This window comes from Blennius ocellaris (genome assembly GCF_963422515.1).
Source record: "Blennius ocellaris genome assembly, chromosome: 14".
Lineage (NCBI taxonomy): Eukaryota > Metazoa > Chordata > Actinopteri > Blenniiformes > Blenniidae > Blennius > Blennius ocellaris.
Window position 1 is genome coordinate 8896408 of NC_137663.1, and position 27971 is coordinate 8924378.

Genomic DNA, 27971 nt, shown 5'->3' on the forward strand with positions numbered 1-27971 from the left:
TATTAGATTTTCTCCATATTCACTCTATGACATGTTTTCTGTTACTATAGAACTGTTAACTACAAGATTTGTAAAGTTATATCATAACCACATTATCTAACCCAGTTTAATTGTTAATAGAGCAGTTTTTAGTCAATTGTACAAACAAAAAGAAAAATAAACTGAAATTAAAGAAGAAAAACTGATTAAATCAAGTAATGATTGGAAATAACTTTAGAAAAAAAAAGTTTCACAAAACTTTGTTTACTAAAGACACTACAGTCCGACAGACTGTAGTTGCGTTTTAGTGTTTCTAGGTGGCGTGAGAGAGCACATTTTGCCACTCTGGGGGTTAATTTTTACATTTCCATAAATATTTCGCCATGTTCATCATGCTTCATCATGTTTCATCATGTTCAGTGGGTTTCATGTTCCCTCTCTAATAATAATAAGAAACAATACAAATACAACAGGGTTCTGGGGCTTCATTTATAAAGCTGCTGAAGCACAAAACAGGTCCTGATGCGTACGCCACTTCCCACGCAAAGTTTGTGATCTCAAAAAATAAACGTTGAATGTGCGTCCCGGTACGACAACTTTGAACCTTGTGCAGCACATTGTGGAGACGGAACCTGGTGGTGCTGATTGTGACGTGGAGAATTGAAGCCAGATTCATCTCATGCATTTAAGATCTTTAAATATCACACTTATTGATCCACGTCACCATAAACAGCCAAGCTGCAGTGGTATATATGTGATTCTTTAGTGGAACATTATTACTGAATCAGCAGCTCCATGGTCATATGTCAAACTTTCATCTTCAAATGATCCAGAGTTGATCAAACTGATTGATTATCAATTATGACAAAATGTGTAACAATCAGTCTCATTTCAGAGTAAACACATAAATAGCACAGTGACAGCTGTGAATAAAGCTCCAGTGTGGCTGCTTATATATTGTTATATATTATGATATATTATTGCTTATTTGATATTTTATTTTTCCTCAGCAATTGTATTTTATTCTACTTACATCTTTTATTCAAAAATGATTTTCTTATTCACACTGAAGCCGATGGTCGGGGCATCTGGGAGAGCTTCTCTGAGAGAACTGTCCCTTTTCAATATATCCCAATTTCTTTTGTTTCATTTTATTTGCTTGATTACTATATCGTGTCTCAAAGTATATTTGATGAGAATTTTGTGGATTTTGTCTGTTTGGAAGCCAACAGTTGTTCTCCAGGGATCCTGAACTGAAGAGCACCAGAGGAACACTTTGTTCTACAGCCAAGCTTTGTTGATGTTTGACAAAGCAGCTTTATTTACGTCGCAGTGGCTTTATGGTGCTTTCATAATTAAAATAGCAAATTTAAAACACAGAGTCGTAAACTTTGGATTTTTTACTTGAATTGAATTTTAGCAAAACATTTGTTAGAATTGAGATGCAGTTACACTTTTGTTTTTAAATAATTAAGAACACATCTCATTGGATCTAATTACAATTTTGAATCAGTTCAAACTGTAGAGTTGCTGGAATGTCAAACTCCAGTTGTGTTTTGCTTTTCATTTTAGGGTCCAAAGGTTGAATGGAGGCTGTGATCGATCCTTTGCTCGTCTTATTTTCATCACAACCTTTTCTTCTACAACATCCAGGTCCACTGGCTCCATCTTGGACAAAGAAATAGGGTAACTGAGTAAGTTACCCAGTATTTAATGATAGATATTACTATGTTAAATAGCACCTCCCGAGTCTCCATCTATACAATCTTCCATTTACTTTCCTCGATCGGCCTTGTTTGCTTGTCCTTCCACTTTTTCCGAGTTGGTGTCTTTGAGCCTGTGGTTCTCCTTCCACTTTTTATACTTGGCTCTACTCTTCTTGTAACCAAACCTGGCTATGTCCACCATGAACACCCAGGCCAGTCCGTACATGACCACGCCGCCGAGCTTCATGATCAGAGACGTCCTGGGGGACGTGAGCTCGCAGTAAAACATGACCGTGCCCACTCCCACGCGCACGGTGGCGAAGAGCACGATGAAGAGCAGGTCCACGGCGTCGCCCAGCAGGCCGTCGTAGAGGCCCAGCTGGCGGAGGAACCAGCGGCTCTGCAGCAGGGGGTTGGTGAGCTCGCTGCCGAAGATGACCGCGCAGGTCTCGCAGGCCGACGCTCCCATGGCGAGGGCCAGGAGGATGCCCGCGATGCTCGCCGCGTGGTGGGCCAGCATCACGGGGCCCTCGGTGCGGTAGCAGACGCACCAACCCATGTCGAAGAAGAAGTAGCCGAGGCAGACGCACAGGGAGAAGGTCTGGAGCTCCGTGTTCTCTGTGCCTGCATGGAAACACGGTAACAGGAAGGGGGAGGAACTTTAGTCCATCACATGCAGCAGCGGGCTTCCTACTGCAATTAACCCTGATATACCAGGCTTTTCTTACATGCTTTAGTAAATAGTGTATCTAGAATAGGGTTGCGGGACACTGCTGGGACACCTTGGAGGCGTCACCTAAAGATAAAAGATACTGAGTCAATGGTAAAATCATTTTCACCATAATAAAACGGCTTGACCCCGTTTGATCCTGAACTCCATAAAGTGGGACAGAAGATTCAGAAGCAGTGTTTCAGAAGTGTTTGACCAGAGAACAGACCAGAGAAGATCTATGTTGGAGGGAGGTGCAATTTGCACCAGATAATTGATGCTTTTTTGTTGTTGTTGTTGTTAATGATGAATCCTTCTTGGTGGAAAATGTGTGTGTGCTGTCTTGTTCTCCCAACCTGCATGTGTGAGCGGCCAGGGTCCGTCAATGAAGATGACGTAAGCGGTCAGCAGCACGATGACGACACCGTGGGAGAACGTGACCAGGCGGCAGTTCCACTCGGGCCCTCGCCGGGCGAAGGCGCAGCAGAACAGCCAGTAGAGGCACAGCCAGCCAATCAGGCTGCAGAACACCTCCAGCAGAGGCATGGCGGTCTGTACAGGAGGAAGGAACTGACTTCACCACCGCTGACTCAAGATAGAGGGAGAGCAAGTTGACCCATAACCTCATACTCTGACTTTTACCTTCAGTCTTCCTCCTCTCCTTACGCCTCCTCACACTCAGGACACACGCGGAACACGTCCCCAACGTCCATCCGTCCCCTCAGCCTCCATCACCATTCACAAGTAAAGACTCCCGTAAAGTGCCCGTTGCAGCGCATTTCGAACGCGGACAAGATGACAGCGTGCCATGTGCCACAGACTGTGGATAGGTAGTATCGCCTGTGTCACTTCCCTTCCCCCTGGATCTCAAACTTGATCCTCTTAAAGGATTACAGTCTCTGCAGATACCTGCTTTTAAATGGGACGTGCAAGAACAGGCTGCAGACCCACGCCCGCATCCCACTGAAATGACACAAAATGTAACTTTGGTCATGAAACACTGGCCCCGATGTCTCTGCACAGACTGCCAACAATTAGATACACAAATGTATTTAGTCTTCTTAAAACCAAATTTCTTTTTTTATGTTTCCATTTCACTAAAAGTGGCTCACAAAGCTATTATTGTAAAATCCCTTCTGTACAATAAGCAAGTGCGCTAACAACTTCAATTCCAGATAAAAAGAACTCTCAGAATAGTTTTAGATGCTGCACAGTGTAAACAAATAGAAACTTTTAAGAAATGGTAAGAATGAGACACGCCTTTGACAAATGCTCGTCTTGTTCATATTTCTGTGCTTTGTCTCTCGTCTCAGTCAGAGGTTAGATGAGATATATATTCATTAATCCCATCTGATCATTGATCCATCTATAATATTCAGTTTATTCAAGTGAAGGTCAATTGACCAATATGAACTCACCAATAATCCAAACAAGCATGTCTTGTTGGACGGAGCCCCAGTCCTCAGAGGAAACACAGGGAGGACATGCAAACTCCACACAGACAGACTCTGAACTCGTAATCAAACACGGGCCCCTTCGCTGTGCAATGAGAGTACTAACCACTTCACAACTGTACCGCCACTTTGCAAGATTCAATTCACAGTGGTCACTTCTGCTCTCTTCAACTTGCATCATCGGCTGGTTCTCATGTGTCGTTTCCCTTCCTGCCACAGGTTTAAAGTTTTCTTAAAGCTGTGGCAGGTTTAGTCTCAACTCAAGGTCACCACCCTGGGGGGGGGGGGGGGGGGGGGGATTTTCATACCAATCTGAAAATTATTCATTCAAATAATCTGACTCCTGCAAGGAACTAAAACGTTGAGAGTCACGTAATCTTGTGCTTTGTGGGAGGATGCTGCGAAAAGCCACACGAGCACAGGGGGTCACGTTCAAACTCCGCAAATGGTTTTGTGTAAAAAAAACAACAAAAAAAACTTTCTGGGACAAGTAAAGTTTAATAGTGAGAGACTGGAATGTGTACCACCCCAGGATCAACAGGCCAAACCTCTAATGTGATTAAGAGATTTAAGCCTCAAAAACACACACCAGACTGACAATCTTGTCTTCTGGTCATTTGGATATGTGCATGTATATATGTATACCCTGCTGACATGGCCATCCTGTCCTCGTGCAACATGCAAAATGTCCAAAATCGATCAGATTTAGAGACATGATACTAATAATGTTGTGACTGAGGTCAGGTTCAGAGTCACTCTGCAGAGGTTCGTCCTCTCTGAAGACAACAATGGAAATATGAACATAAATAACAGATGAGCACACACAGCAGTAGATGTGTCACTACTGCGGGTTATACTCTGATCGGACGTTTTCATGTGTGACTCAGCAGACGTTTTTATTTACCTCTTCATCACAGTGGATACCTCACCTGACAGTCTTGTATTAACCTACTTCCAGATCAGCTCTAATCCCACTTCTGAGCTGATTATTGGCCCAGACAGACGGCTAAAACAGAAGCAGGTACATATTCATCTCATTGGTGGTCATACGTGCAGAGTAGTATTGCATTATATGTGCAGCAAAGTGGTTTTGAATGTACCATGGCAATTTTAAAATGTTGAACATTGAAAGCAAGAAGCTGACGTGAGCTCATCCTGGTGAGGCGTGAGAAGAGTTAATTAAGTAATATTAACGCAATAAGTAAAACATACTTTGTATTTTATCAAAAATGCTTCAAAAATTCAAAAATGTTGAAAGAAAAACATGAATGTTGTGTAAAAAGGTCCTCATTATGTTCATTCATTATTTACATGTATACAGCAAAAAAAGCCTTTTTTTCCCTTATACATATTATGTAACTGTCAAATGTATTTTACGTTAATATTCTACTGTCTCTGCCGACAGAATAAATCCCATAATTTGCAAGGACTCGGGCGTAATGCTGGATACAGATTACATGGTGATTTTGATCTGCTTTATAGTAATTCAATTTTATCATGCCTCAGTTTGCTCTGGACCATTTATATAATGCAGGAAATAATTGTGACACTACTATCTCTGTGTGATGGCTTTGTCTAAATCAGCAGACGAGTCAACAAGTTGATAATTTTGTGCCTCCTAAACTAAAGATGCAAATAATCCCTTTTAAAAATGATTGCCAATGTTTTTGTAGGATCCCCAAAAAATGTCAGCAAAACACATTTTAAACTACAAAGGATCAATTGTGATTAAAAAATTAAAAAAAAAATTTTTCGGTCACTGGAGCACCGATGATAATCAGCAAGTAAACTCAGATTTGAACTCTGTCAGGCGGCGCTATCTCGCCGGAACTCTATTTAAACCACGCCTACCGGAAGTACGTATTTTTTTCCCGGGAAAACTCGGATCATGTGGCTGTAGAGGAGGAAGTCTTGTTCAAAACTGTGGAAGCGTTGGTTTGAGTAAGTTCTCTTTCATTCTCGTTAAGGGACACACGTTCATAATTTCATGCTGTCTTTTATATTGAAAGGATCAACATTGACGCACGTTAAATCTAAAATGAAAGTGATTGTTATCAACGTGAAACGAGCAGAAAGAGTCTGCAGCGTTGCAACGTGGGCGCAGAACTTGTTTTTAGGGGAGAAACAAAATCAAGTAAAAATAAATTACTTCATCAAACATCCGATTGTTGCTTAATGTGTCTTTTCAACAGTAAAGACAGGGTTTCCTGAGTAGATTGTCCAGTGAATAACGATACTAAACTGTAAAAAAAAAAAAAAAAAGAAAGAAAGAAGCACGTGGGATGTTGTTTTTCTCTGATCTCGGGTCAATCACTCACGACTGTTACGGTAAATTAGTGCAAAGTTGTGGGAACATTCATGGGGGAAAAACGATGTGGCTGAACAGTATTTGATTTTGCGTCTTTAAAGTAGTGGAATTGTGTAAGAAGTTCAGGTTTTCATCACTTCCGGCAACATGAAGCACAGAGAGGATAAACAACACTGATTAAATCAATGGCTTTTGTTGATTTGGCTCATTTATTGTTGACCTCAGTAGCTTTTGTTGATCGTTTTGTGCTTCCCATTGTTTGTTGTTGATTCAATCATTGAATCGATAATTGTTTTAAAACATATTTCAGAAAGAATCATACACTTTCTGTGGCTGAAATTGATCGTTCTTATTATACTGCACAGTAAACCTGGAGCCCATTAGATATTCTTCCTCATGAATATATTTAACGTTCTTTATGGTCCCCATCTACATAATCTGATGGACTCGCCCTGAAAATCTGCCTTCTTGTTTTACTTGAAATGATGCTTATCAAAGGTGTACCTTTCAATTGATTACTTTCTGAAGCAGTTTACTCTATATTGATATTTTTCATGTATTTTCTCTTTTCAATTTGTTTCTATTTTCTCTTGTCTGATTTAATCGTAATTCTTATTACAGAGAAGTGATGGAGAAAATAAGTGAAAAACTTCTGCTGGAGAAAGGCTCTCCAAAAACCAGCAAGCTGGAGCAAATCAAGACATTGGAGTAAGTTGTTTTTTTGTTTCTTTATGCTCCTTGTGGATGTACGATTGTGTGTTTAAGTACAAGTTGCTCGCATTGCAAAAATGGGTAACAGGAAGGTCATAACAGTTTCATTGTATTTTTGTTTTCTAGTCCCCCCCCCCTTTTTTTTTTGTTTACCGTAGAATGATTTCCCTGTTTGTGTCATTGAAACAAGTCCTGACTCCCTTGGAAGTGTCACAGCATATTAACTGTGGCTCCCTCCTCCTCAGCCTCTCCAAGCTGGGACTGAAACACCAGGACTTGCCGGTGAAGCTGCTGTCCCGGCTTCGCTCCCTGGAGCACTGGGATTTGTCCGGCAACCGTTTGCAGGAGTTCCCCAAGAGCTTGGAGCTGCCGGCGCTTCGGCGTCTCGACCTCAGTGACAACCAGATGGAGGACGTGACGACCCTGGAGAGTCTGAGCGGCCTGGAGGAGCTCAACATGGAAGACAACCTCTACGTCACAGTGAGGCCTCGACTTCTCAAATGTGACCGACTGTTTTTGTCGCGCGGTCGTTCCTCAAGTGTCGGCGTTTCTCCACCAGGTGAGCGACAACTACAAGCTGATGGTGGTGTTGCCCAGGTTGAGGGTGTACAACGGCAAAGACGTCACAACTTCTGCCAACCACTTGCGCTTCGTCTACAGCGACAACTTGATGACCAGGGTAGGAAAAATTACTTCTTCTTTTTTTTAATCTTCTATTTAGCAAAGCTGAATCGGTGGTGAAATGCATGTCGTTCAAAGCGCGTTCAGTGTCTGTAAAGGACAAGGCAAAGACGGAAAAAGGCTTAAAAAGAATCTCCGACATCCATCCTTCTTTAGGATACAGATCAAGTACCGGTATATTGATTTATAAAAGCCAGTAATTCCTATCAAGGTTGTGGAAACTCAAAGATTGTTGATCCTCAACCTGGACTTGAACTTTCATTTTATTTTTTTTTCTTTAATTAAAAAGTTCAAGCTGAAGATGAAGGCTTTGTCGTGTGTGTAATTCATTGTTTGCTCCTTGTTTCAGATAATTGCGGTTTGGGAGAAGAGCTTCTCCCTCCCGGATCCCCTCACGGCACAGAAAATGTCCAGTTTGGAGGCCAGCTTCGTCCACGCTGCCCGACAGCAGGTCAAATATGGACCCAACTCGGTCAGCGACTTCACCAAATGGAGGGTACGGTCGTCTTACAGCAGATCTGTTGTTGTTGTTCTTCTTCTTCCTCTTCTTCCTCTTCCTCTTCTTCTTCCTCCTCCTCTTCTTCTTCTTCCTCTTCCTCCTCTTCTTCCTCTTCTTCTTCCTCTTCTTCCTCCTCCTCTTCTTCCTCTTCTTCTTCCTCCTCCTCCAGTCACTTTTTATTAAGTGCCGGTCTGCCTACTTTGTTTTCAGGTGGAGATCCTCGCGAAGGAATATCTGCGCTCTCTGACGAAGCCGGAAGAAGACGAACGGAGCGAAAAGACTAAAAGGAGCTGTGTAAGACTTTGTCTAAACGGACAAACGTGGAGCCACAAAGGACTCTTGCTGCCATTGTTCATATCGTCGCTGCTTCGTGTCATCCCTCCATCCATAGTTTATCTTGTAAAACACTGTGTGTCTTTTGCCTCGAACCCCAAAATGGTAAATGTCGTACAAAACAAGTATGATTTGAACTCGTCTGTGTCTGTTCTTCGTCCAGGAAACTTTAACGCCGGTCAAGAGGAAACGAGCCGAACCGGAGACGAACCACAGCGTCAGACTGACGCCTCTCAAGAAGGCCCGGCCCGACGCCCCGGGAAGTCCTCGCAAATCCCCCGGCCTCCTCCCCGAGCATCGCACGCCGACGCGGCCCGGCGGCGGCGGCAGGGCGGGCCTCCGGAGGGCGGCCCGGCCGACGCTGACCCCCGCCGGGACAGACGGGACGTGTGAGACGCCCGGGAGAGCCTCCAGAGAGGAGCGGGCGCCGGCCAAGCAGGGGGGCGGCGTCAAAACTGCACGGCTGCACGAAGACGTCGACTCGGGGCTCACGGCGACGCAGGTGATGTAAATAAATGCAGCTGCTCTGCACTCGATTTGTATTTTTTTTTTTTTTTTTTTTTTTTTTTTTAAACAATTGTCTTGTCTCTAAATGCCTGTCCCCCTGCAGCCGGTGCGTTTGCAGCCGCTCCACGTCCTCCAGTGTCACAGCAAGCGGGACAGCCCCGAGGATTTCTCCACCCAGCTGTGGGCCTGTGCCTTCCAGCCGCCGACACCTTCCCCCGGTACCGTCGCATACGTGGAGGAAACTCACGGTGTATAATGTGAGAGGGAAGGAATCTGCGATATTTGTCGCTAAACTCCTCTCTGTTTTTTTTTTTGTTGTTTTTTTTCGGATCGACAGGCGACGACGGAGCGAGCCGGCTGGTCGCCACCTGCGGAGGAGACGCGCTCTGCGTGATCGACTGTGAAGCCGGGATGGTGATGAAGAAGTACAAAGTTCCCGGAGAGGTCGGCTCTTCTTTTTTTTTTCTTTCTGGACTTTTAAATTTTCATCCTGAGATTTAAAGACAAAACTCTGTATTTGCACTCTGCTAAATCACAGTGATGAGAAAAGAGGTGTGTCTCAACAGGAGTTCTTCACCCTGGCCTGGTCCACCGTCCTGATGTCCCGGGGGCCCAAGGCGTCGGCTCAACCCTGCAGCGTCCTGGCCGCCGGCGGGAAGAGGGGCCTGGTCAAGCTCCTCCACCCCAGGAACAACGTGGCCTACGGGGAGTTCCGAGCCAGCCGCAAGGCGCTGTCCACCCTCCGCTTCAACCACCGCCAGGGGAACTTCCTCTTCGGTGAGTTTTCGCCTTTGCTTTGTGTGCGAAAGATTCGTTGTCTTGCTATTAAATGACTACATCCTCTCCTGTTTCAGAATTTTTTTTTTTACTTTAATGCGAGTTTGCCCTGTCGTTGGATGGTCATGTTCCACTTTCTCTCTCGCAGTGGGATCGTACGACAATAAGATCGGGTTGTGGGACATCGGGGGATTGGACAGCAAGTACAGCTTCAGAGTTGGGTAAATATTTCGACTCTACCGACAAACTCGGTTGTTTTTTTTGGATAAATGTACATTTTAAACGGGCCTCGTTCACAGAATTCAGCTGTAATTTAAAGAATATCCGGTCCGTTTAAAGAATCTGGGCTCAGTTTGAATCTCAGAAAGACAAGGTCACCTGGAAAAAGTTTGTTTTAATTTAAGCAGCCTGTTTTAAAAACAAGAGAAATTATTACAAGACAAAGGTGCAGTTTGATACGTCACAGTATGTTGGTCCGGTTTGAGTTGAGGAGAGTTAAATTTTAGCCTCAAGTCTTTTTTCACTTACAATTCTTGATGTGTTTTTATGTAGTGTAATTCTCACAATCTTTATCTAACCATTAAGTTTGTTTGCAGGAAGAAATCAGGCTTTCTAAAAAACGATTTAAGTTGATGTCGATGTGCTTTGGGCAAAGCTTATATTCTACCTGTATTGTTTGAAATTGTTGTATTAATCAAGATTTTTGTCATGTTGTGAAAAAGACATCTTTGCATCATCATATTAATTTGAGATGCACGTCCTCTAGTCCAGTTTATCTTGGAATTTCAATTTGTCTTTATCACACCTGCATATTTCAAAATGTCTGTCTTTATTAAATCAAACTGTTTACAAGGGCAATTAGCTCTTATTTGCTAAGGAACTTTTATATAACGTAAAAACAAGTATGTGTTTATTCTGCTGCTCAGATGATGACAATTTACTGCAGTTTGCAGCCAAAGCACACCCTGGGAACCGTCTCTGCCCCGTTTTGTTCCTCCAGGCAGCTGCTGACGTTGGACACCGACTCCACCCCGCTGCACATCTGCCTGCCGCCCACCTCGCCCGGCACCGACCTGCTGCTGGCCAGCGAGGAAGGCCTGCTCTGCTACGACACGCAGCTCGGCACCATCCGCTCCACAAAGAGGTGAAGTCCTCCTCCGTCGCCGAGGTGTGGCGCTGCCGCGCCTCGTTTGGAGGTGGTGGCGGTGGAGCAGCCTGCCGTAAACGTGCGTTTTTTTCTTCCACAGCAGGTCCAAGAACATGGAAGTAACTTTCCCCATATATAAGAAGGAAGACCAGGACTACCGCACTATTGATGGCTTGAGTTTCCTCACTGATGATATTGTTGGTAAGCGACACTAATGGCTATTTACAACTTTCTTAAAAAAAAAAAAAAAAGTCTGGTTTGGTTCAGATTTTGCTTGAAGTGATTTTATTTGGCCACAAGGTGGTGCTGTAGCTCCTGGTAGCGGTTATACGTTCTTACATAAATGCATGCAATTATTAACTACAAGCTGTTTATTCCTGTGTTTTTATTTGCTGTTTATTAACCTTTATACTTCCCAAAGAATTTATGAATCTCTTTAATGGACAAAAGCTCCACTTGAGGAACTCAAAAGGCAACAAGCAGATTAGTTAATCCAGTTTGGAGTGAAATGAACTTTTAAGTTTTCATGTAAACAATTATGAAATGTGTTTGCATTCAAAGTGTAAGGCTCAAAACTACTTATTATTATTATGTGTCTGTCTTTTGCCCCCCCCCTCGTGTGTGTTTAGCTTCCAAGAACCACATGCATGGTTGCATCTACTTGTGGAGTTGGAGTCAGACCAAAGTTCAGCGGCCGGATAAGAAGAGGCGTGCGGTGAGCGCCGTGGTCCTGGCTGAGCTGCAGTGGGCCGACACGGAGATCCCCTACCTGGCTCTGGGCACCTGCCCCGGTGAGCACCTTCACTGGAACTGCGCTCTTTCTGTTGTATCTCCAGTCTAGATTTTGTCCGGACGACTCAAGGACAGTCGGATTTCCCCCAGAAGCCTCGTCGGTTGTTTTGGCCGAATGTTGCAAGCAGTTTCTTTTTTTTTTTTAAGCATGTTTCAGTGTCTGAACTCAAGTCGACGCGTGTTTATGTTCTCCAGGTCGAGGTTACATCGCGTGTGGCGATCACAAAGGCCGTGTGTGGACATACCACGTGAACAACCTCCAGAAAAGCAACTTCCAGAATGGGAAACCCGTTCAGCCCACTGAGGTACCACGACATGTTCATCTTTAAACAACACTGGCAAAGTTTTGAAGTCACAACTGTGTTTCGCATGCATACTTAGAACAAGTGCTGTAAGTTGAGCCTAATTATTGACTCATTGCTAAAATTATCTTTTTACAATCGGTCCTCGAGTTCCTGCTCCTTTTTTTTTTTAAACTATTGTCCTCCATTAAGCTGTGCTCATACCGCCTTTTATGAAGGTGGAACCTGTTCAAAGTGATCAAAAACTAAATATTCAATCCAATTTGTATGTACCGTAAACCGCACTTTTTTTTGAAGGCTTGCACAATTCAAACAGGACAAATATTTGATAGAAATGTTAAAAAAAATAAAATAAAATGCATGTCTCCTCATTTGTATTAATGGAAAAAACTCTGACCCACGTCAGGTCCTGGAGTGGCCGGCCCCGGTGCGGAGCGGCCTGGGTCAGGTGGACGGCCCCTCCATCAACAGCGTGGCCACGGACCCGGAGCTCCGCTACCTGGTGGCTCTCAGCGACAAGAACATGGTGATCGTGTGGAGGAGGGAGGACGACTCGTCTTGATTTTGTACAACAACAAAAAAGACTCGATTGTACCAAATGTTGGTAATGTGGCATATTTTCTATTATCTTCACAATTGGTGAAGGATAAGTGAATTTAGTTTACAGAATTTGTTATAAACTCTGTATGATTTGTGGGGGTTTTTTAAAGTATGGAAAGTTGCTGCTGCAGTATTTTCACCTCTTGTTGCTCCTGCCTTATTTATTGATCGGTTGTTTGAAACTAGATTTTTTTTTAAACTCCAAGTCTGTATAATTATTCAGAGGGCTGTCGCCAACGAGTCGATTAATTGAATAGTCCATCACAAAGCTGATTATAAAACCTGTTAACATTGTCAGATCAAACTGTAAAAACATATCCCTCCTTTTTAATTCAAACGTTTTTCAGCTCATTTGTGCTGAAGAATTGATCATTTACAGACTGTTAATGGGGAAAAAATACTAATTCACCTTCCGTGGGATTTTTTTAGGTCTTCTTTCATGTCAAAGGCTAAAAAACATGGATTTTGACATTTTATGCCTTTCGTTTTTCTTTTTAAATCTTGTTTTTAGCATTATTGACACAGTTTTGTGTTGTTTGTTGTTGTTTTTTTTAATGCCCTGCATTGAAGTCATTTTACAGTGTACTGTAAGTTTGTAAGATAGGTGCATCACAATTGTTTACAAAACCAGAAGCGCAACTTTTAAACTGCAGTTTCACACTGAAATAATTAAAATGAATTTGATGCTCTTTTATGTGTTAAAAAACAAAATATGAATTATTTGATCTTTTTTTCTTGTCTGCCATCTCTCTGAAATCTGTTATCTTCATGAATGAATGATGAAATGCCATATGTTATATTTGAACAAGACCAGCAGCTAAAAATAAGAAAATGAAATGTGTTCAGTAGAATAAAGCAATATTTCTTCGGCCACTTGTTTCTTTACTGCTATTTTTCCTTGGTAGTGCTGCTTTGTCAGGATTTGTAAAAACAGTGTTTAAAGGCAATGACATTTTTTTTTCCAGAAACAATAGGAATTGTGATTTTGTGGAGGCTGATAAACTTTCAGATATGACAGGACACAAAAACAAGAAAAATCTAACAACTACCTGAGACAGATTATTCTATTGAATTGAAATAAACTTTGTTTATATCATGCCAAAAACACACACAAAACATGTGTGTTTTGTCATTTCAAGGCAATTCTACAGAGAAAACCTGACAATTCTAAATACATGAGCAAGACATGTGGAAAGGAAACACTCGGCCTATTGTGAAATGTCCAACAATTCAAACAATCTTAACAGATGATGGGGGAAGATTTAAAACAGATTTGATGGTTGAGAAGCTGAAAAACATGTTTCCCACATAATGATCGAATAAGAGATAGAAAATAGCCACAGATAACGAAGACGAAACATTAAACGGCCATAAACACACAAAAGGTGATTAAAAGACGAAAAGAAATGAGCTTAACTAAAAAAAGATACACGTGAAAAAATAAACCAAGAACACAAGACAAAATATACGAGATGAGGAGTCTGAGGTGTCGTCACAAAATGAAACTAAACAAAACTCACAAATGTGCTGCGAAGATGGAAAATAATTACAGAAAAAAAAAAACAAAGCAACCATAGGTGTTGGCAAAAAACTTTATATTAAAGCTCTTTTTAAGCTACTTTATTCTTGATATACAGTTTTATATCAAATAACATTTTTCAGTCTCTTTGTTTTCATGAAGTTTAGAGATTGTAAGAACCCAGACTCCAGGAAACATTAGAGTATGCCTGAAAGACACCCTCCACCCCTCCTCCACCCCCACCTTTTCCTACACATGTCTGGAGGAATGTAAAGCATCCAGGATGGCGAAGGGTTTCCAGGAACTTTGTTAAGAAACTGTCTTCAAATATCTTTCTGGAGGTTATGTCAACAACTGCCTGCTGTTTGCTGCTGAGACCTGAGGGTTGAGGGGGGGTGAAGGTGAGGGAGGGAGGATGGGGGCGAGTTGATGAGGGAGGGGGGGGTGATGAGGGGACGGGGGGGATTTATGGGATGGGGTGAGGGAGGAACGATGGGTGGTGTGGATGCTGCTCGGCCCCGCCCCGGCCCCAGCTGATTGGCTCCGGCGCCGTGTCGCTGGCCGGCTCTCTCCTCGCACTGGCCAATGCAGACAAAGCCCTCCGTGGCCCCCGCCGGTCTCCGCCGTACGCACGTCCGTGCCTTTTGTGCAGCAGTCCACCGCGACCCCGATGGCCTCGTAGCGTCCGCCGGACTCCGGGCAGCCCTGTTCACACGTGCGGACACACACGGCCCGTCTTCCACATGCATCCGGCACTCGCGGCACTCGCGGCGGAGATGCTGAGCGGCGTAACCTGCAGGGCCAGGCCGAGGATCGGCAGCCTGCTGCTGGCCCCGGCGGCCGCCGGCGGGGCGCCGCCGCTGTCACTGACCTGGAGCCGCAGGTTTCGCTCCACGTCGTCGATGCAGGGCTTTTCGGAGCTGGCGAGAGAGCGCTCCAAGACCGTCACGTCTTTTTACAACCAGTCTGCGATCGACGCCTCCGCGGAGAAGGTGAGCGCGCGCGCGTGTTTGTGTGTGTTTGCGCGCGCGCGCGCGCGCGTGTGTGTGTGTGTGTGTGTGTGTGTGTGTGTGTGTGTGTGTGTGTGTGCGTGACTTTGCGGGAGCGAGCCGCTCATCTCGGAGCTAACAGCTAGCATGTGCTACGTTCAGGGACACGAAAAAAAACAGTCTCTACGCCTCTGTTCACTTACGAATTTACTCAAAATTAAATATTTTCGCCTAAAATCAAGATATATGTATTTAGTTTGCTTCCTATTAAGTTGTAGCTTTATCAACGACACTCACCAGCTTCCAAGTAACTTAATATCCCCACGACAAGCATATCAGTTCTATTTTTCCATTCCCTCCCCCCCGGACTTGAACGCAGCGTCACGGCGTTTCCCGGGAACATTTTGTTTTGCCGGTTTTGATTTCGAGGAAAAAAATAAATGTCCCCACATGCAGGTTTCCTGCTGATTGCACAGGGAGTTGTGTGTTTAAAACGTCGCTTATCAAGCTCCATTGGAGCCGCTCGTGGGGGTCATTAGTGAGGGGAGTGCTGATGGTGTAAAGTTTCATGGATGAATGCGACTTGACCCAGTTTTTGAGACTGGAACGTAACTACTGGCTGATCGCCAAGTCCAAATGTATGGCATTCTGCACATGTATTCCTTAAAAAAAAAAAAAAAAAACATACACACACATCGCCTAAATGTCACTTTTTATATTATTAGTTAAAATATTTATTCAGTGTGCCATTTAAAGTAATAATAACTGCATTTTAAACTTTATCATAAAAGTGACAATTTCCTTTCATATCAATATAGAAAGCATTTGTATAATTGTTCAAAGCTTTTCCTGGTTTATATGTTCTGCATATTGTTTGGGGCCTGAACATGTGTTTTCAGTTTCAAGCAGAAACTTGTGTCACTCCATCAAAATGTCTTTTTGGACACGATATTCAAGTTGTTTTCTGGGGTAAAAGGGAGTATTGCTTCATAGTGAAATGAGGGAGATAAAAATATTTTTGTTTTTTTTAAAGAACCACCCTGCAAATCGGATATGTTGAGTGAGAGGGGTTCAGAAAAAACTTGCTCAGACTGACTCAGCATGGATTAGACTGGATGTAACTGCATGAAGGTCCTGATCCGGCAGATCTCAGTCCACTGCACTTAATGTCTTGTACCTCGTGGTCACATATTAATCTCCTGCAGTGGTTTCTGGCCTGGCAGCTGGGGGGGGTCACAGGATCAGTAATACGACAAGGTGTAATGAAGATTATGATGAGCCTGATGAGCATTTGGAGAGGCCTGCAGGAAGAATCGGGTCAAACGTGTGCAGCAAAGTACACATCTGGCCTTCTGCATTCACATGTGGGCAAACGCAGCTACAGTTTTGAAAGCCAATGTATGTCTAACATAGGTGTGGCTGCAACACCATATTTATTGCGAGATATGATCTCCAGCTACTGAAGCAGGCATTGTTCTTACGCCATCTGTGCTGCATTCAAACTGTCTGCCAAGTCAGCAAGTTACACCTCTGATTGCGTAGTGATTGGCTAATCACTGGTTAAAAACACATTAACGTAAATAGATAAACACTGTGCTTAACTGTCATTCAGAGCAGGATCTCGGGAGTCAATCCCAGTAAGATCTTATGATGATTTCATCAACAATGTGATTGTAATCATTCTGATTAGGTTTGAAGATGAGGATCCCATTTCAGCCAAGACGGTTTCCGCAACTCTGCTCATCCACTAACCGAACTGTTCTTGGGCAAGGCACTAAACCCCAAACTGGATGTCCAGCAGCTGACCTAGCATGGCAAGCAGTCTCTTAAGAATCTAACCAAACTATTCTGAGACTGTGACGACGTGCTATATAAGTGAAGTTTATTTACATGGCCAACACAGAATCACACAGTCGGTGCTACTCACCGGGGGAAATATGCAAACTTGCACACAGAAAAGCTCGTTTTGCATTACGGACGTTAAGACAAACCCGTTAACGACGTTGAGTCTCGGTGTGATTCTGTTCCTTTGGGGAAACTTCTGTCAATGTGATGAACACAAGAGACTGATTCACAAGTGTTAATAAAATATGACACATAATCACGGTATCATGAACTTATCAGGACGTTATTGGCGTCTCACGAAATTTGAATACCTTAAAAAAAAAAATCTGTTTTTTTTCAAGTATCAATTTTTATTCAAGTTCTTAAGAGGCTCTTAGTGTTGAAACAACATTGGGTTTACAACAACGAATGGGTTACAACATGATGATCCCAGATTACCAAAGACTTGACTTCCATTTGTCTCCTCAGGCTTCCGTCCGACTGACGCTGGCGACCCTGCTGTATTCTGGAAAGTCTCCAGATGGACATCACGTCTTGGTGAATATATCAGCCCCAGCCAGACGTTCATGTTCAATAAGTCTCCAGTCACTCGCTCACCGTTGGTTGTCTTGTGTGTGTGTGACCTCAGAGCAGTGCCAAGTACCTCCACAAGGAGCTCCCTGTGCGCATCGCCCATCGCATCAAGGGCTTCCGCAGTCTGCCCTTCATCATCGGGTGTAACCCCACCATCCTGCAAGTGGTAAGGACGCCATTGTCAAGGTTCCCAAGTGTGGCTGCAAGTATCTGGTCGTATGAATGACGCCGGCCGTGTAACGGATGCTAAAATGCGAAAGTGATATGGAGGGCTCTGCGTACGAGAGCCTCAGCTGAGCTTTGAATGAACGAAGGAAAAAAACTCACCTGCAGATTTTCTTGTTCTTGACCATAATTCTTTATTAAGTTAAATTAAGAATGTACAGGCTCTGCAAAGTGCAAAATGTAACTTTTAACACAAACGCACATTAAAACGAGTTTTCAATGTTTGGATAAAGCGACGGGAGAGTAAATATTTGTCGGTGTCCAAAATAATAATTGGGTCTATATGGAAGGAGGCCAAATGAGGAAGGTTAAAGTCTCACAAATGCTTCCATCCATTCAACATCTGCACCGCTGACAGGTCGCCAGTCACAAGACAAAACGGAGAGACGGACCGCTAAACACGAACACACACGGAGTCGCCGTCTACCTGAACATGTGTAAAAACTCTGCACAAAAAATAACCCCGGGCTCAGAATGGAACCGGGAAATATATTCTGGCTGCGAGACAAGAGCGCTCACCACGAAAACCACATTGTGAAGGACTAAGTACCGAATTAGTTTGGATGAATGAGAGATCGTAGTTGAGTTGAGATGTTTTCCTTCACCTCTGATACTTGGAACGCTTCACTTGCACGCGTGTCTAACTTGAATTCCCCTCAGAACAAGGTCGTTCCCATAAGATCTGTCCTTGTTTTAAAACACCGCTCAGACAGTCTCATTGTGTGGAGGTGGAGGTGGAGGGGGTGGTGGTGGTGGTGGTGGGGTTAATTCCTCCAATCCTCGACCCAAAAAGAGGAAGTGAATGTCGCCGTGGAACAGAAGTGCCCTCCACTTCGAGGTCGTCTGCGTTGGGATCAGCATGTGCTATGATTTTTATTTCCAGTGCCGTGCCTTAGCCTGTTCCCTTCTCTGGCACCCCGCCCTCCTCCTCCTCCTCCTCCTCCTCCCCCCCGCGTCTCACTGCTGCTGAACTTTCCCCCAGATTCCTCCCTTTCTGACATCGCCGTGCTCCTCTGTGCCGATTGCATAAAGCCCAACTCCTTTTGTACAGCTGCCAGCTGAAATGTAGGTCAGCATGGATCCGCTCGCACGGCTCCATTAAACGTGATAAAACATTTTTTTTTAAAAGGCATAAATGCTGCACATCTCAATTACACGTCCAGCTCAGGAGCTTCTTGTGATCTGAACCTGGAATTAGTGAAGAATAGGAGGTATTATGTGACGTTTTTGAACTCCCATTACACAACGTGCTCTGGGGGCGAGGGGGCCCAGCCGGGCGCCGGCGGCGCGATGCCGTGCGGTCGGATGGGTGATCACAGGGAATCGGTCTGAAACTACAACCCACACCTCTGTTCTCTCTCTCTCCTGCAGCATGAACTGTACATCAGGGCCTACCACATGCTCAGCGACTTTCCCCAGGTGAGTCTCGCAACGCACGGGAAACCGCAAGCAGGCAGACGGGTCGGTGTCATAAGTTCAAGTTCCTCATTTGTCAGATGTTTGGCGTTGGCTTCCCCGAGCATAACAGGATGTGTGAGCAGTGAGCGTCTGGCTAACTACGTGCAACAGAGCTGTAAACGATCTGTTTACCACAGAAGCTGCTGTTGACCGCAAGGTTTGTTAGTAAGCCGATGACTCGTAAGAGATTCAAGCGGACTGCTGATGCCGCTCAACTCGATCCGCAGTGTTGAAACGACATATTGGCGACACGGCAGGGAACAGAAATAGTGAAGCTATCACATTTTATCGTCAGAAAAAAAATCCTCTCATGGCTCTATGGCTGGAGAATTGTCAAAAGCGATGTGACGATGGAGTGTTGGAGTGCAGCGACGTGATGGAAGGAAAGGGTCTGAACATTATCAGATTAAATCAGTGATATCAAGGGAGCAAGCACTTCTCACTTCTTGTATTGTTAGTGACCTTTGAGCTCCAGTGCACAGGATATAAAAGTTTGAATTAAAATACTTTTCCTCTTGGTATTTGCCTTCAAAAAAAAAAAAAAAAAAAAGAAAGAAAGGGAGAATGATATCATGTGAAATGCTCCTTTGGCACTCTAGTAATTAATATGTTACTGTGAAACTCCATCGCAGTTTAAACTGTAAAGTCTTAAGCCATAAGAAAACATAAGAAACATTTTAGAGTGAGTTTGTAGTTTTAGCAGCTCAGCAGCAGCACATTTCTGTGGGTTTGTTTTCAACATTTGACGTATGAATTGCAAATGAAGGCGACAAACAGATCTGCTCCCAGTTCAGGTCAGGATGTGTTCTTATAAAACAAATAGTGAGGAATAAACCGTAGATCTGATGAAAGTGCTTGTTTATTTTTGTTCTGCACTATATCAACGGTGACATTCAGATCTGAAAGACGTGGTCTCTGGTTTTTTATCGGTTTCAATAAATCACACGTCGTATACAGGTATGGACTTTCGTTTTCCTGCAGCTTTCTACCTGGAGACAAACAATCGTACAGACACGTGTCCTTCTAAACTGTTACAAGATACGTCTTGGTGATCAGCCAGCAGAAGATATGTCCTGTGAGAACTGGGTCAAGCACATGCACGTCTATCAGAGCGCTCCCGGTGAATTACAACGTCCAAGTATATCCACAGCGCTGATTGAGCATAATGGCGAAGTCATGCCTGGTTCTCGCTTTGAGTAATTATCCTTTTAAACGTTCACGTTTCATCGGTCACGTGCCGGCTCACTCCTAAAGTCATAATGGGCCTGGAAAAGTTAAAGGTTGGACAAATGAGCAGGTTTAGGACGGCGAGAGATCATTCTTATAGTTTGCTGTGATTGCAAGACATAAAAGCACAACTTAGGTGAGCAATGAAAGTACACCCATATAACCACATGTTACAACAGGGACAAAGCTGAGATTGTGATCAACAAAATGTGGAGGAAGATCTGAATAATACGGGTTGTTTCTGCTTTAATGTTCATTTCTGAGCCACCAAAATGTATATATATATTTATTTATTTATTTATTTTTTAAATGATGTGCACCAAAACCAACAAAGCAGTCTCTTCTTGTTCTGTGAAGCCACCATGCAGCATGTTTGACGTGTCGGCGTGTGGTACCTTTGCACGGCTGTAATGGGGGGGTGGCGTGTCCTCTTCTCCATCAACAGATCAAGGACCAGGACATGGAGGCTCGGTTCTGCAAACTTGTGCAGCAGCTGCTGGACGACCACAAGGACGTGGTCACCATGCTGGCCCAGGGCTTCAGGGAGTGTCGCAGACACATCCAGGTACCGCGAGAGCTGAATTCAGCAGCCCGTAGTGGGATTTACGTCTTTTCGGAAAGGCCTGATAGCGTTTAGTTTTCAGAGTCCACACAAGCATCGCTGTTTGCATGCCGTGACACGTTTATAACTTACCTTCCCAAGCAGATTTTATTTAATTAATTATTTGTAAATGTCATTAAAAAAAAGAGCTGTAAAACAAGTTTCGTGTGGGAGTTTCAGTTGGCTTCTCTTCACACTTCAGGATGAGGCCATCATCCGCAGCTTCCTGGACACGACGCTGTGCTCTCGTCTGGGGATCCGCATGTTGGCCACACACCACCTCGCCCTCCAGGAGGATAATGTACGCCCGTGTTTACAGTCTTCCTCTGTTTAACCTTTCATCTGTGTTGGTGGCGATGAAGCCGGGTGGATTACAGACCTGGATAGACCCGTTTGTTTTCGAGGGATGATTCTTTGATTTTTGCAGAATTTGCTTTAAACTGGTGAAACTTTTAAGAGTGGTTAATTTTATACAGATGCTTTTTGAAGCTCTTGCTTTGCTTAAACCAGCATTTTTTATTTTATTTTTTTTAATGTATTTGTTGTGATTTCAGTCTGATTTTGTCGGGATCATCTGCCGCCGCCTGTCGCCCAAAAAGATCATCGAGAAGTGGGTGGACTTTGCCAGGCGAGTGTTTGCAGCCGTTTTGTTTGTTTATCACCCTTCAATGGCTCTCCGCTCCTCTACGAACGCGCCGCTGCCTGACGAGGGTCAGAGTTCAGCTGATAAAACTTCCAGTTTTAGCACCTTTTAACATGCGAGCAAGATACGAGCTATCGTCTTTGTTTATAATTCGTAATCTTATCGAATGGCCTTTTTGAGGGGTCATCTCGTCTCAGAGTCCATAGAAGGGCTCACGCTGGAAGTTACTACTGTATATGGTCTCACAATCAGCGTGGAAATGCATCCGGATTCAAAGGCAGATTAGAACTGTTTAACGCCATTAACTACAGTAATCATTAAGTACATTATGAGTACTATAAAGTACAGCAGCTTAGAACTACTTTCAGTTGAGTATCACGATCTGCTAGTGAAATTGTTTTAATCACATTTGCGGCTAATATTGAGGGGCGACTGATATAAAAAGGATAAAGACATTGGTTTGACTAATAATGAATAAAATAATAAACCGGTTTTTCAATTAAATAAATCCAGACGCAGCATAAACCACATTGTGCTTTGCAAAACATGCAAGTATACTTTTTTTTTTTAATGTTATTCTAGTTTGAAATGTCTCACAGTATATTCAATAAAGTGTTATTTATCAAGTAAATGTTAAAATGTAGGAATCTTATTGAGCAAGTCAAATGTATAAGTTAGAAAACGACTAGAAAATTGTAAAAAGGCAGCAAAAGTGACTGAAATCCATCAACCCAAACATTGAATATGTAATGAAACAACTGTAACGTTTCCCCCTACAGACGCCTGTGCGAACACCAGTATGGGAACTCGCCCAGGGTGAGGATCAACGGACACGTGGCGGCTCGCTTCCCCTTCATCCCCCTGCCTCTGGATTACATCCTGCCAGAGCTGCTGAAGAACGCCATGAGGTGCACAAACACCACCCCCCCCCCCCCCCCCCCCCCCCCCCCCACCCGCCACACCCCCTTGCCCTCACCGAGTCCAGCCTCCAGTTTCCGTCAGAAGCAGGATAAACGGCAGTTTGATTTAGTTTGTGAAATGTTGACGATTCCGACTCTGGTAAAAGGGTCATGCGATTTGACATTTCACTATATATTTCTTCTATTTGATCTCTCCAGGGCAACGATGGAGAGCCACCTGGACACGCCGTACAATGTTCCCGACGTGGTCGTCACCATCGCCAATAACGACATCGATTTCGTCATCAGGTGAGTGTTCACAAACGTGAAAACTCCAAACGGATTAGATCAAATCGGTGACTATTTCTCGCCACGAATTAAGATGAAAGTGGTTATAATTCAGAGATCTGAAGGCAAATCCTCCCATAAAGCTCCAGACTTCAGGTAGAGGGATTCGAACCTGCGGTAATGTGAGCTTTTGTGGGTTTTAGGTTCGGCTCTCGCCGTGTCTTGACTGTCTCAGGTGACACACACAAAAGAGAAGTGGAGTCGCGGGTCAGCTTGCCACAAAGCTCCATTTAACCACAAGTGTTGAATTACAACGCCAAACGTGAACTAAAAGGGTCGTTGGTTAAATGTTAACTGCAGAAAACCAGCTGGTTTCAATGGCGTCTTTTCCTTCTCGCTTCAGGATCTCGGACCGTGGCGGCGGCATCCCTCACCACATCATCGACAAGGTGATGGATTACCACTTCAGCACGGCCGAGGAGAGCGCGCAGGACCCCCGCATGAGCAACTTCTTCAACAACATTACCAACAGTGGGAATCAGTCCAGCCCAATGCACGGGTAGGAACGGCACGCCGCCGGGTTTGCGCCGCACACTTTTTAGCCAGCCGCCTCCCGCTCACGCTCCCGTTTTGCCAACAGTGCACCTTTTCAGTCCGCCCTGATTTAACCCGCTCCCTCTCTCCCCCGCCGCGTTCTCGCAGGTTCGGCTTCGGCCTGCCCACGTCCCGGGCCTACGCCGAGTACCTGGGCGGCTCTCTGTCCATACAGTCTATGCAGGGCATCGGCACTGACGTCTACCTGCGCCTGCGCCACATCGACGGCAAAGGAGAGAGCTTCAGAGTGTAAGGACTGGGAGGTCCCTCTTGATTTGACGGCGCAGGGAGTGCAGAGGGTTCCCCCCCCCCCCCCCGAAGGCGAGAGTGAGGAGTTTTTCACTCCACCAAAACCTTCAGGGTTGTCAGAAAAGCTCCAAGATTCATCATCACCACCACCACCACCCCCCAACGACTCGTTCTCTTTGTTTTGTTTTGCCTTAGACTGATTATAAGCTATGTTAGCTCGCAAATTGATGATTTCAACCGTTTCTCCGTTGTGTGTTGTTTTTGTACCCTGTGGCATGTCGTCTTAGTGGGAGGATGAACGTTGGGTTTTTGGTTTATCGGGACAAACTGTGCATGAAAGTGGAGGACGACGAGAAAGAAGAGCTTCGGTTTTAAGGAAGTTCACAATGAAGTTACTTATTGTTTAGCCTCAAAATAGAAAGAAACATTTTGATGATAAATGAAACTTCTGAGACACTCCAGCTACCCTGTCAAAATCTTTTTTTTTTCTTTTCTTTTCTTCTTCAAGTACCAGATCAGCTGTAATCACTCCACCAAAACCTCATCTGCCGTGACTCGCACATGCAGAAAACTGCCAAATCACCAAAAGCTCATTAACAGGATTTTCTTTATTTCAGCAGTATTTTTGTGGAAGCCAACCGCCTTACTGCGTGACTTTAGTCCCATCAACTGCATGCATGCATTTAATTTCTTGTCTTCTTGTTGCCTTTTTGTTGGTTTTCATAGATGCACATATTGTCACTCGATTTCATCAGTTTTAATTTTCTTTTCTTTTTTTTGCACAATGAAAATATTTTCAGTTGTAAAGCTCAACATTTGCACCCATAAAGCAGCTTTTTTTTTGTGTGTGTGAAAACATTGTAACAACTTTAAAAGTAACAATATACCAGAGAAGTATTGTCTGTTATCGTCTTCTGTTTTCTGTTTAATTCAAAGTCGGATTTCTAAAAGTGCGTTGGTTATACTTTTAAATTTGTATATTTTTAAATGTTGAGCTCACATTTCCAGATTTGTCGTCGATGGGGTTTCTGGACTTTTAGCTGTGTGAAAACTAGATCGGCTAACCGTTGTTTCGCTCCATTTTTATCCAGATGACAACCTGATAATTTAATATTCCTCCTAATTTCTATTTCCTGGTTCCTCGGTGTACTAAAAGGCACACTATATGAGAAAAGAAGTTGAATGGAGCAAAAAAAGCTCCAGACCTTGGATCCTTTGGTACGTCTGGCCTCTCCGTATACTCATTTTTTTTTTGTGCATTTAGTGGCTGCAGAGAATCTTTGAATTCAAATCGTCTCTGTGTACGACCAAAACATTTACCGGCGAAACCTGTACAGAGGTGACCTGCATTCATGTAAGAAAAAAAACCAAAACAATCACTTAAGTTTTGCATTACATTCAAAGGCAAAGTGGGTTTTTTTCCCCATTAAAAATGGCATTAATTTATAAAAATTAAGCTAAAAACTTTCGTTTCGTGAGTTGATTCCAGCTGATTAGACAAAGGAAGACTAGAAAACTCATATTTCATGTTTATGTGCAATTGCAGCATCAATTAACCTCAGGTCCAGTTTTTGGGGGTTTTTTTCTTATGTGAATGCAGTAAGCCTCGGTGGCCTTCAGCTCTTGGTAAATGAAATCTTAAAACGCATCAACACTTGAGTCGTGACGTTCCTAAATTTGGTCTTCAACACAAACACTCCTCACATTTTGTTGAACATTCCCTAGAGGGAGGCAGGTGTCAAACAACAGATCAACCTTTGTGTTACATTTGGTTTTCATTCAGGAAAACTTGTTGTATTGTACAAGGTTTTTTTTTTGGGGGGGGGGGTTTATTTCTATTTTTCACCTGCAAGGGCATTAGGAATAATAATAAGCAACTTGTTGTCAAGACTTTGTAAAAACCTTTTTTTTTTTAAATAATGACTTATTATTTTTTGAGTTGCAAATTGTATGAACTACCTTCTGAAAAACACAAGATTTTTTAATCTTTGATTTAGAGAAATGTCTATTCTAAGATGTCTGAATGTTTTAAATCGTACAAATTAGGTGACAAGTGCAGAAGTTTGTGTTCGACTCGACACGGAATAGATAAAGGAATTTTAACATGTGAAATATGAACAGTTTAATTTACTTTTAGGATTTAAAAAAAAAAACATGTATATAAATGTAATCATCTTATATCAAATTAAAGTGCTTAGTTTTGAAGGTCTAAGGTAGTTTATACATTTTGCATGTGACAGGATATCTGAGGGCTTTATGAGGCCTACAAAGTGCAGTCTGCCCTCTGCTGGCCTGACGGGGTGCAGCAGAGCTTCTCTTTGAAGAGCCACACTTCTTTCATGTTTTAGATGCACGTTGCAGTCCAAAATAAGAGGTCGGCACAAACGATTATGAGATGATATTTTGTGCAAAGTCAAATATTGGAGCCTCGTTACTGAGTAAACGTTCTGCCATGGAGTGTCTTATCTCTCAGACTGAATTTTGCTTCTCCCTCGTGGCTTCTGTTGTGTTCAGGACTCTGTAGGCATAAAATTTCTCTTGGATGAAACTTGAGTCGGCTTAATTTTTACACAGACAAGATTGTGAGTGTGCTTCTTCTTCAGAAATATGAACATATCAACTCATTGTTGCGACACTATTCCAACTCCCACGTGAAGAAACTGAGGTGTTTACTTGACAAGTGACCAACTGGTAACTTACACATTTCTTCTGTTTCTAAACACAAAGAAGCTAAAAGTTGAGTTAGGTGCTTCTGCTGCTGCTGTAGAGTCATTGAATTATGCCTTTGAAAAGTTCAAAGAAAAAACTTTCACAAAGCAGTGAAAGTTTCCCTTTTTTAACATGCTTGTCGGATAGTTGGGTTGTTTTTGCAAATAATACACTTTGCAGTGTATATTGTTTTGTTTTGTGCACAACATAGACAGTCTTATGACTCAGTCAACTTGAATGAAATAGTTTAAGTGATAAATACTAAAAGTAAGAATGATTACCGGAGGATTCAGACAAACGGGGAGATTGGACTAATCAGGAGGAGGTTGAGGAGGAGGTGGGTGTGGCGCCTTTGTTTCTACCTGAGGATGGAGGGGAGGTGGTACCCAAGCAGAAGTCCTTAAATTGCACAGTCCTTAATGTAGAAGTGAGGATGATGTAAGGTCAACTAGTTCTGCCAGAGATTATTTAGAGAGCAGTTTTTCTCCACATTTTACAAGAAAGCACTGACAGGAGAGGACGAGCACTCTTCAGTTTCAAAGGGACGACGTATTGTTTTCATTGATTCTGACGCTGTCAGGATGTAGATCATCTTTATCAAGCAGAAAGAAGACCTCTCACACAGGTTGCACACACACTCATTCATTCAGCTAAATGTGTCCCACCCCAGATGGGACTCGAACCCACAATCCCTGGCTTAGGAGGCCAGTGCCTTATCCATTAGGCCACTGGGGCTTGACACTCTGCTGCTGACCGATGCCGAAGAGACCCTTCAATGACGAGGCCTTGCGTCTTTGAAGGAGCACCCCGATTCTAAATACCGTACCCACAGGTAGACCAAGGCCTTGCTCAAGAAAGACAAGTATTCTTTCTTGATGTTACCACAGAACTGGAGGGCTGGACTGACAAGTTCTCCCTGGATGCTGACGTCCTTGTCCCGGTGGCAAACTCTTGAGTCCACTTTGATGCAGAAGGAGAAATCCTTCTTTCACCAAAGTCAACGAAAGGCTCTCTTGTCCCAACATTTATATCCTGAACAAGCTGTACATCACTACATCAACTGACAGTCACTGACTGAACAGGCCAGACCTTTATTCTTTCATATTCACGGTGGAGGGAGAGGTAAGACAACAGACAAGCAGAGATACAATAAAGCAGGCTTCCCCAAATCCGGGCCTCGAGGTCTGGTGTCCTGCATGTTTTAGGTTTCTCCCAGTTGCAACACATATAATAAGGGCCTCATTACTTGTCTTGTTTACAAGCTTGACGATGACGTGAACATCAGATTGAGGTGTGCTGAAGCTGGGAGAGAGCGAAAACCTGCAGGACTCTACAGCAGCTTCTGCTGCTGCTGTAGAGTCATTGAATTATGCACTCACCTTTGAAAAGTTGAAAGAAGAAACTTGGACATAGCAGTGGAAGTTTCCCTTTTTTAACATGCTTGTCGGGTAGTTACCGTAGGTTGTTTTTGCAAATAATACACTTTGCAGTGTATATCGTCTTGTTTTGTGCCCAACATAGACAGTCTTATGACTCAGTCAACCATGAATGAAATAGTTTAAGTGATAAATACTAAAAGTAAGAATGATTACCGGAGGATTCAGACAAACGTTGGGGAGATTGGACTAATCAGGAGGAGGTTGAGGA

General features: G+C 43.5%; 3 protein-coding genes across 3 annotated transcripts; 2 read left to right on the plus strand and 1 right to left on the minus strand.

The window, feature by feature from the left end:
* Positions 1–1752: 1752 nt before the first annotated feature.
* Positions 1753–2940, minus strand: LOC308139202 (TLC domain-containing protein 5-like; the record flags this gene model as incomplete). Its single annotated transcript, XM_080508548.1, has 2 exons — positions 1753–2309; positions 2751–2940. The coding sequence occupies 2 exons, from the start codon at positions 2938–2940 to the stop codon at positions 1753–1755; spliced, it is 747 nt and encodes a 248-aa protein (XP_080364674.1).
* Positions 2941–6784: 3844 nt separating this feature from the next.
* lrwd1 (leucine-rich repeats and WD repeat domain containing 1) lies at positions 6785–12467 on the plus strand (the record flags this gene model as incomplete). Its single annotated transcript, XM_080508549.1, has 15 exons — positions 6785–6864; positions 7113–7347; positions 7427–7546; positions 7898–8044; positions 8258–8341; positions 8544–8882; positions 8991–9105; positions 9225–9331; positions 9454–9664; positions 9813–9885; positions 10665–10808; positions 10912–11012; positions 11441–11602; positions 11799–11908; positions 12312–12467. The coding sequence occupies 15 exons, from the start codon at positions 6785–6787 to the stop codon at positions 12465–12467; spliced, it is 2184 nt and encodes a 727-aa protein (XP_080364675.1).
* Positions 12468–14402: 1935 nt separating this feature from the next.
* bckdk (branched chain ketoacid dehydrogenase kinase) lies at positions 14403–26133 on the plus strand. The gene is made up of 11 exons (XM_080509136.1): positions 14403–15016; positions 17327–17395; positions 17487–17597; positions 19028–19075; positions 20787–20906; positions 21145–21243; positions 21497–21570; positions 22365–22493; positions 22704–22793; positions 23176–23331; positions 23475–26133. Exons 1-11 carry the CDS (start codon positions 14768–14770, stop codon positions 23617–23619), a joined length of 1290 nt encoding a protein of 429 aa, XP_080365262.1. The 5' UTR covers positions 14403–14767; the 3' UTR covers positions 23620–26133.
* Positions 26134–27971: the final 1838 nt, after the last annotated feature.

Coding starts and splice junctions, on each gene's coding strand:
- bckdk (XM_080509136.1), top strand. CDS start 14,768: ATGCATCCGGCACTCGCGGCACTCGCGGCGGAGATGCTGAGCGGCGTA. Junction 21,571..22,364: donor AAGTGGGTGGACTTTGCCAG/GCGAGTGTTTGC, acceptor TTCCCCCTACAG/ACGCCTGTGCGAACACCAGT. Junction 23,332..23,474: donor CAGTCCAGCCCAATGCACGG/GTAGGAACGGCA, acceptor GCGTTCTCGCAG/GTTCGGCTTCGGCCTGCCCA.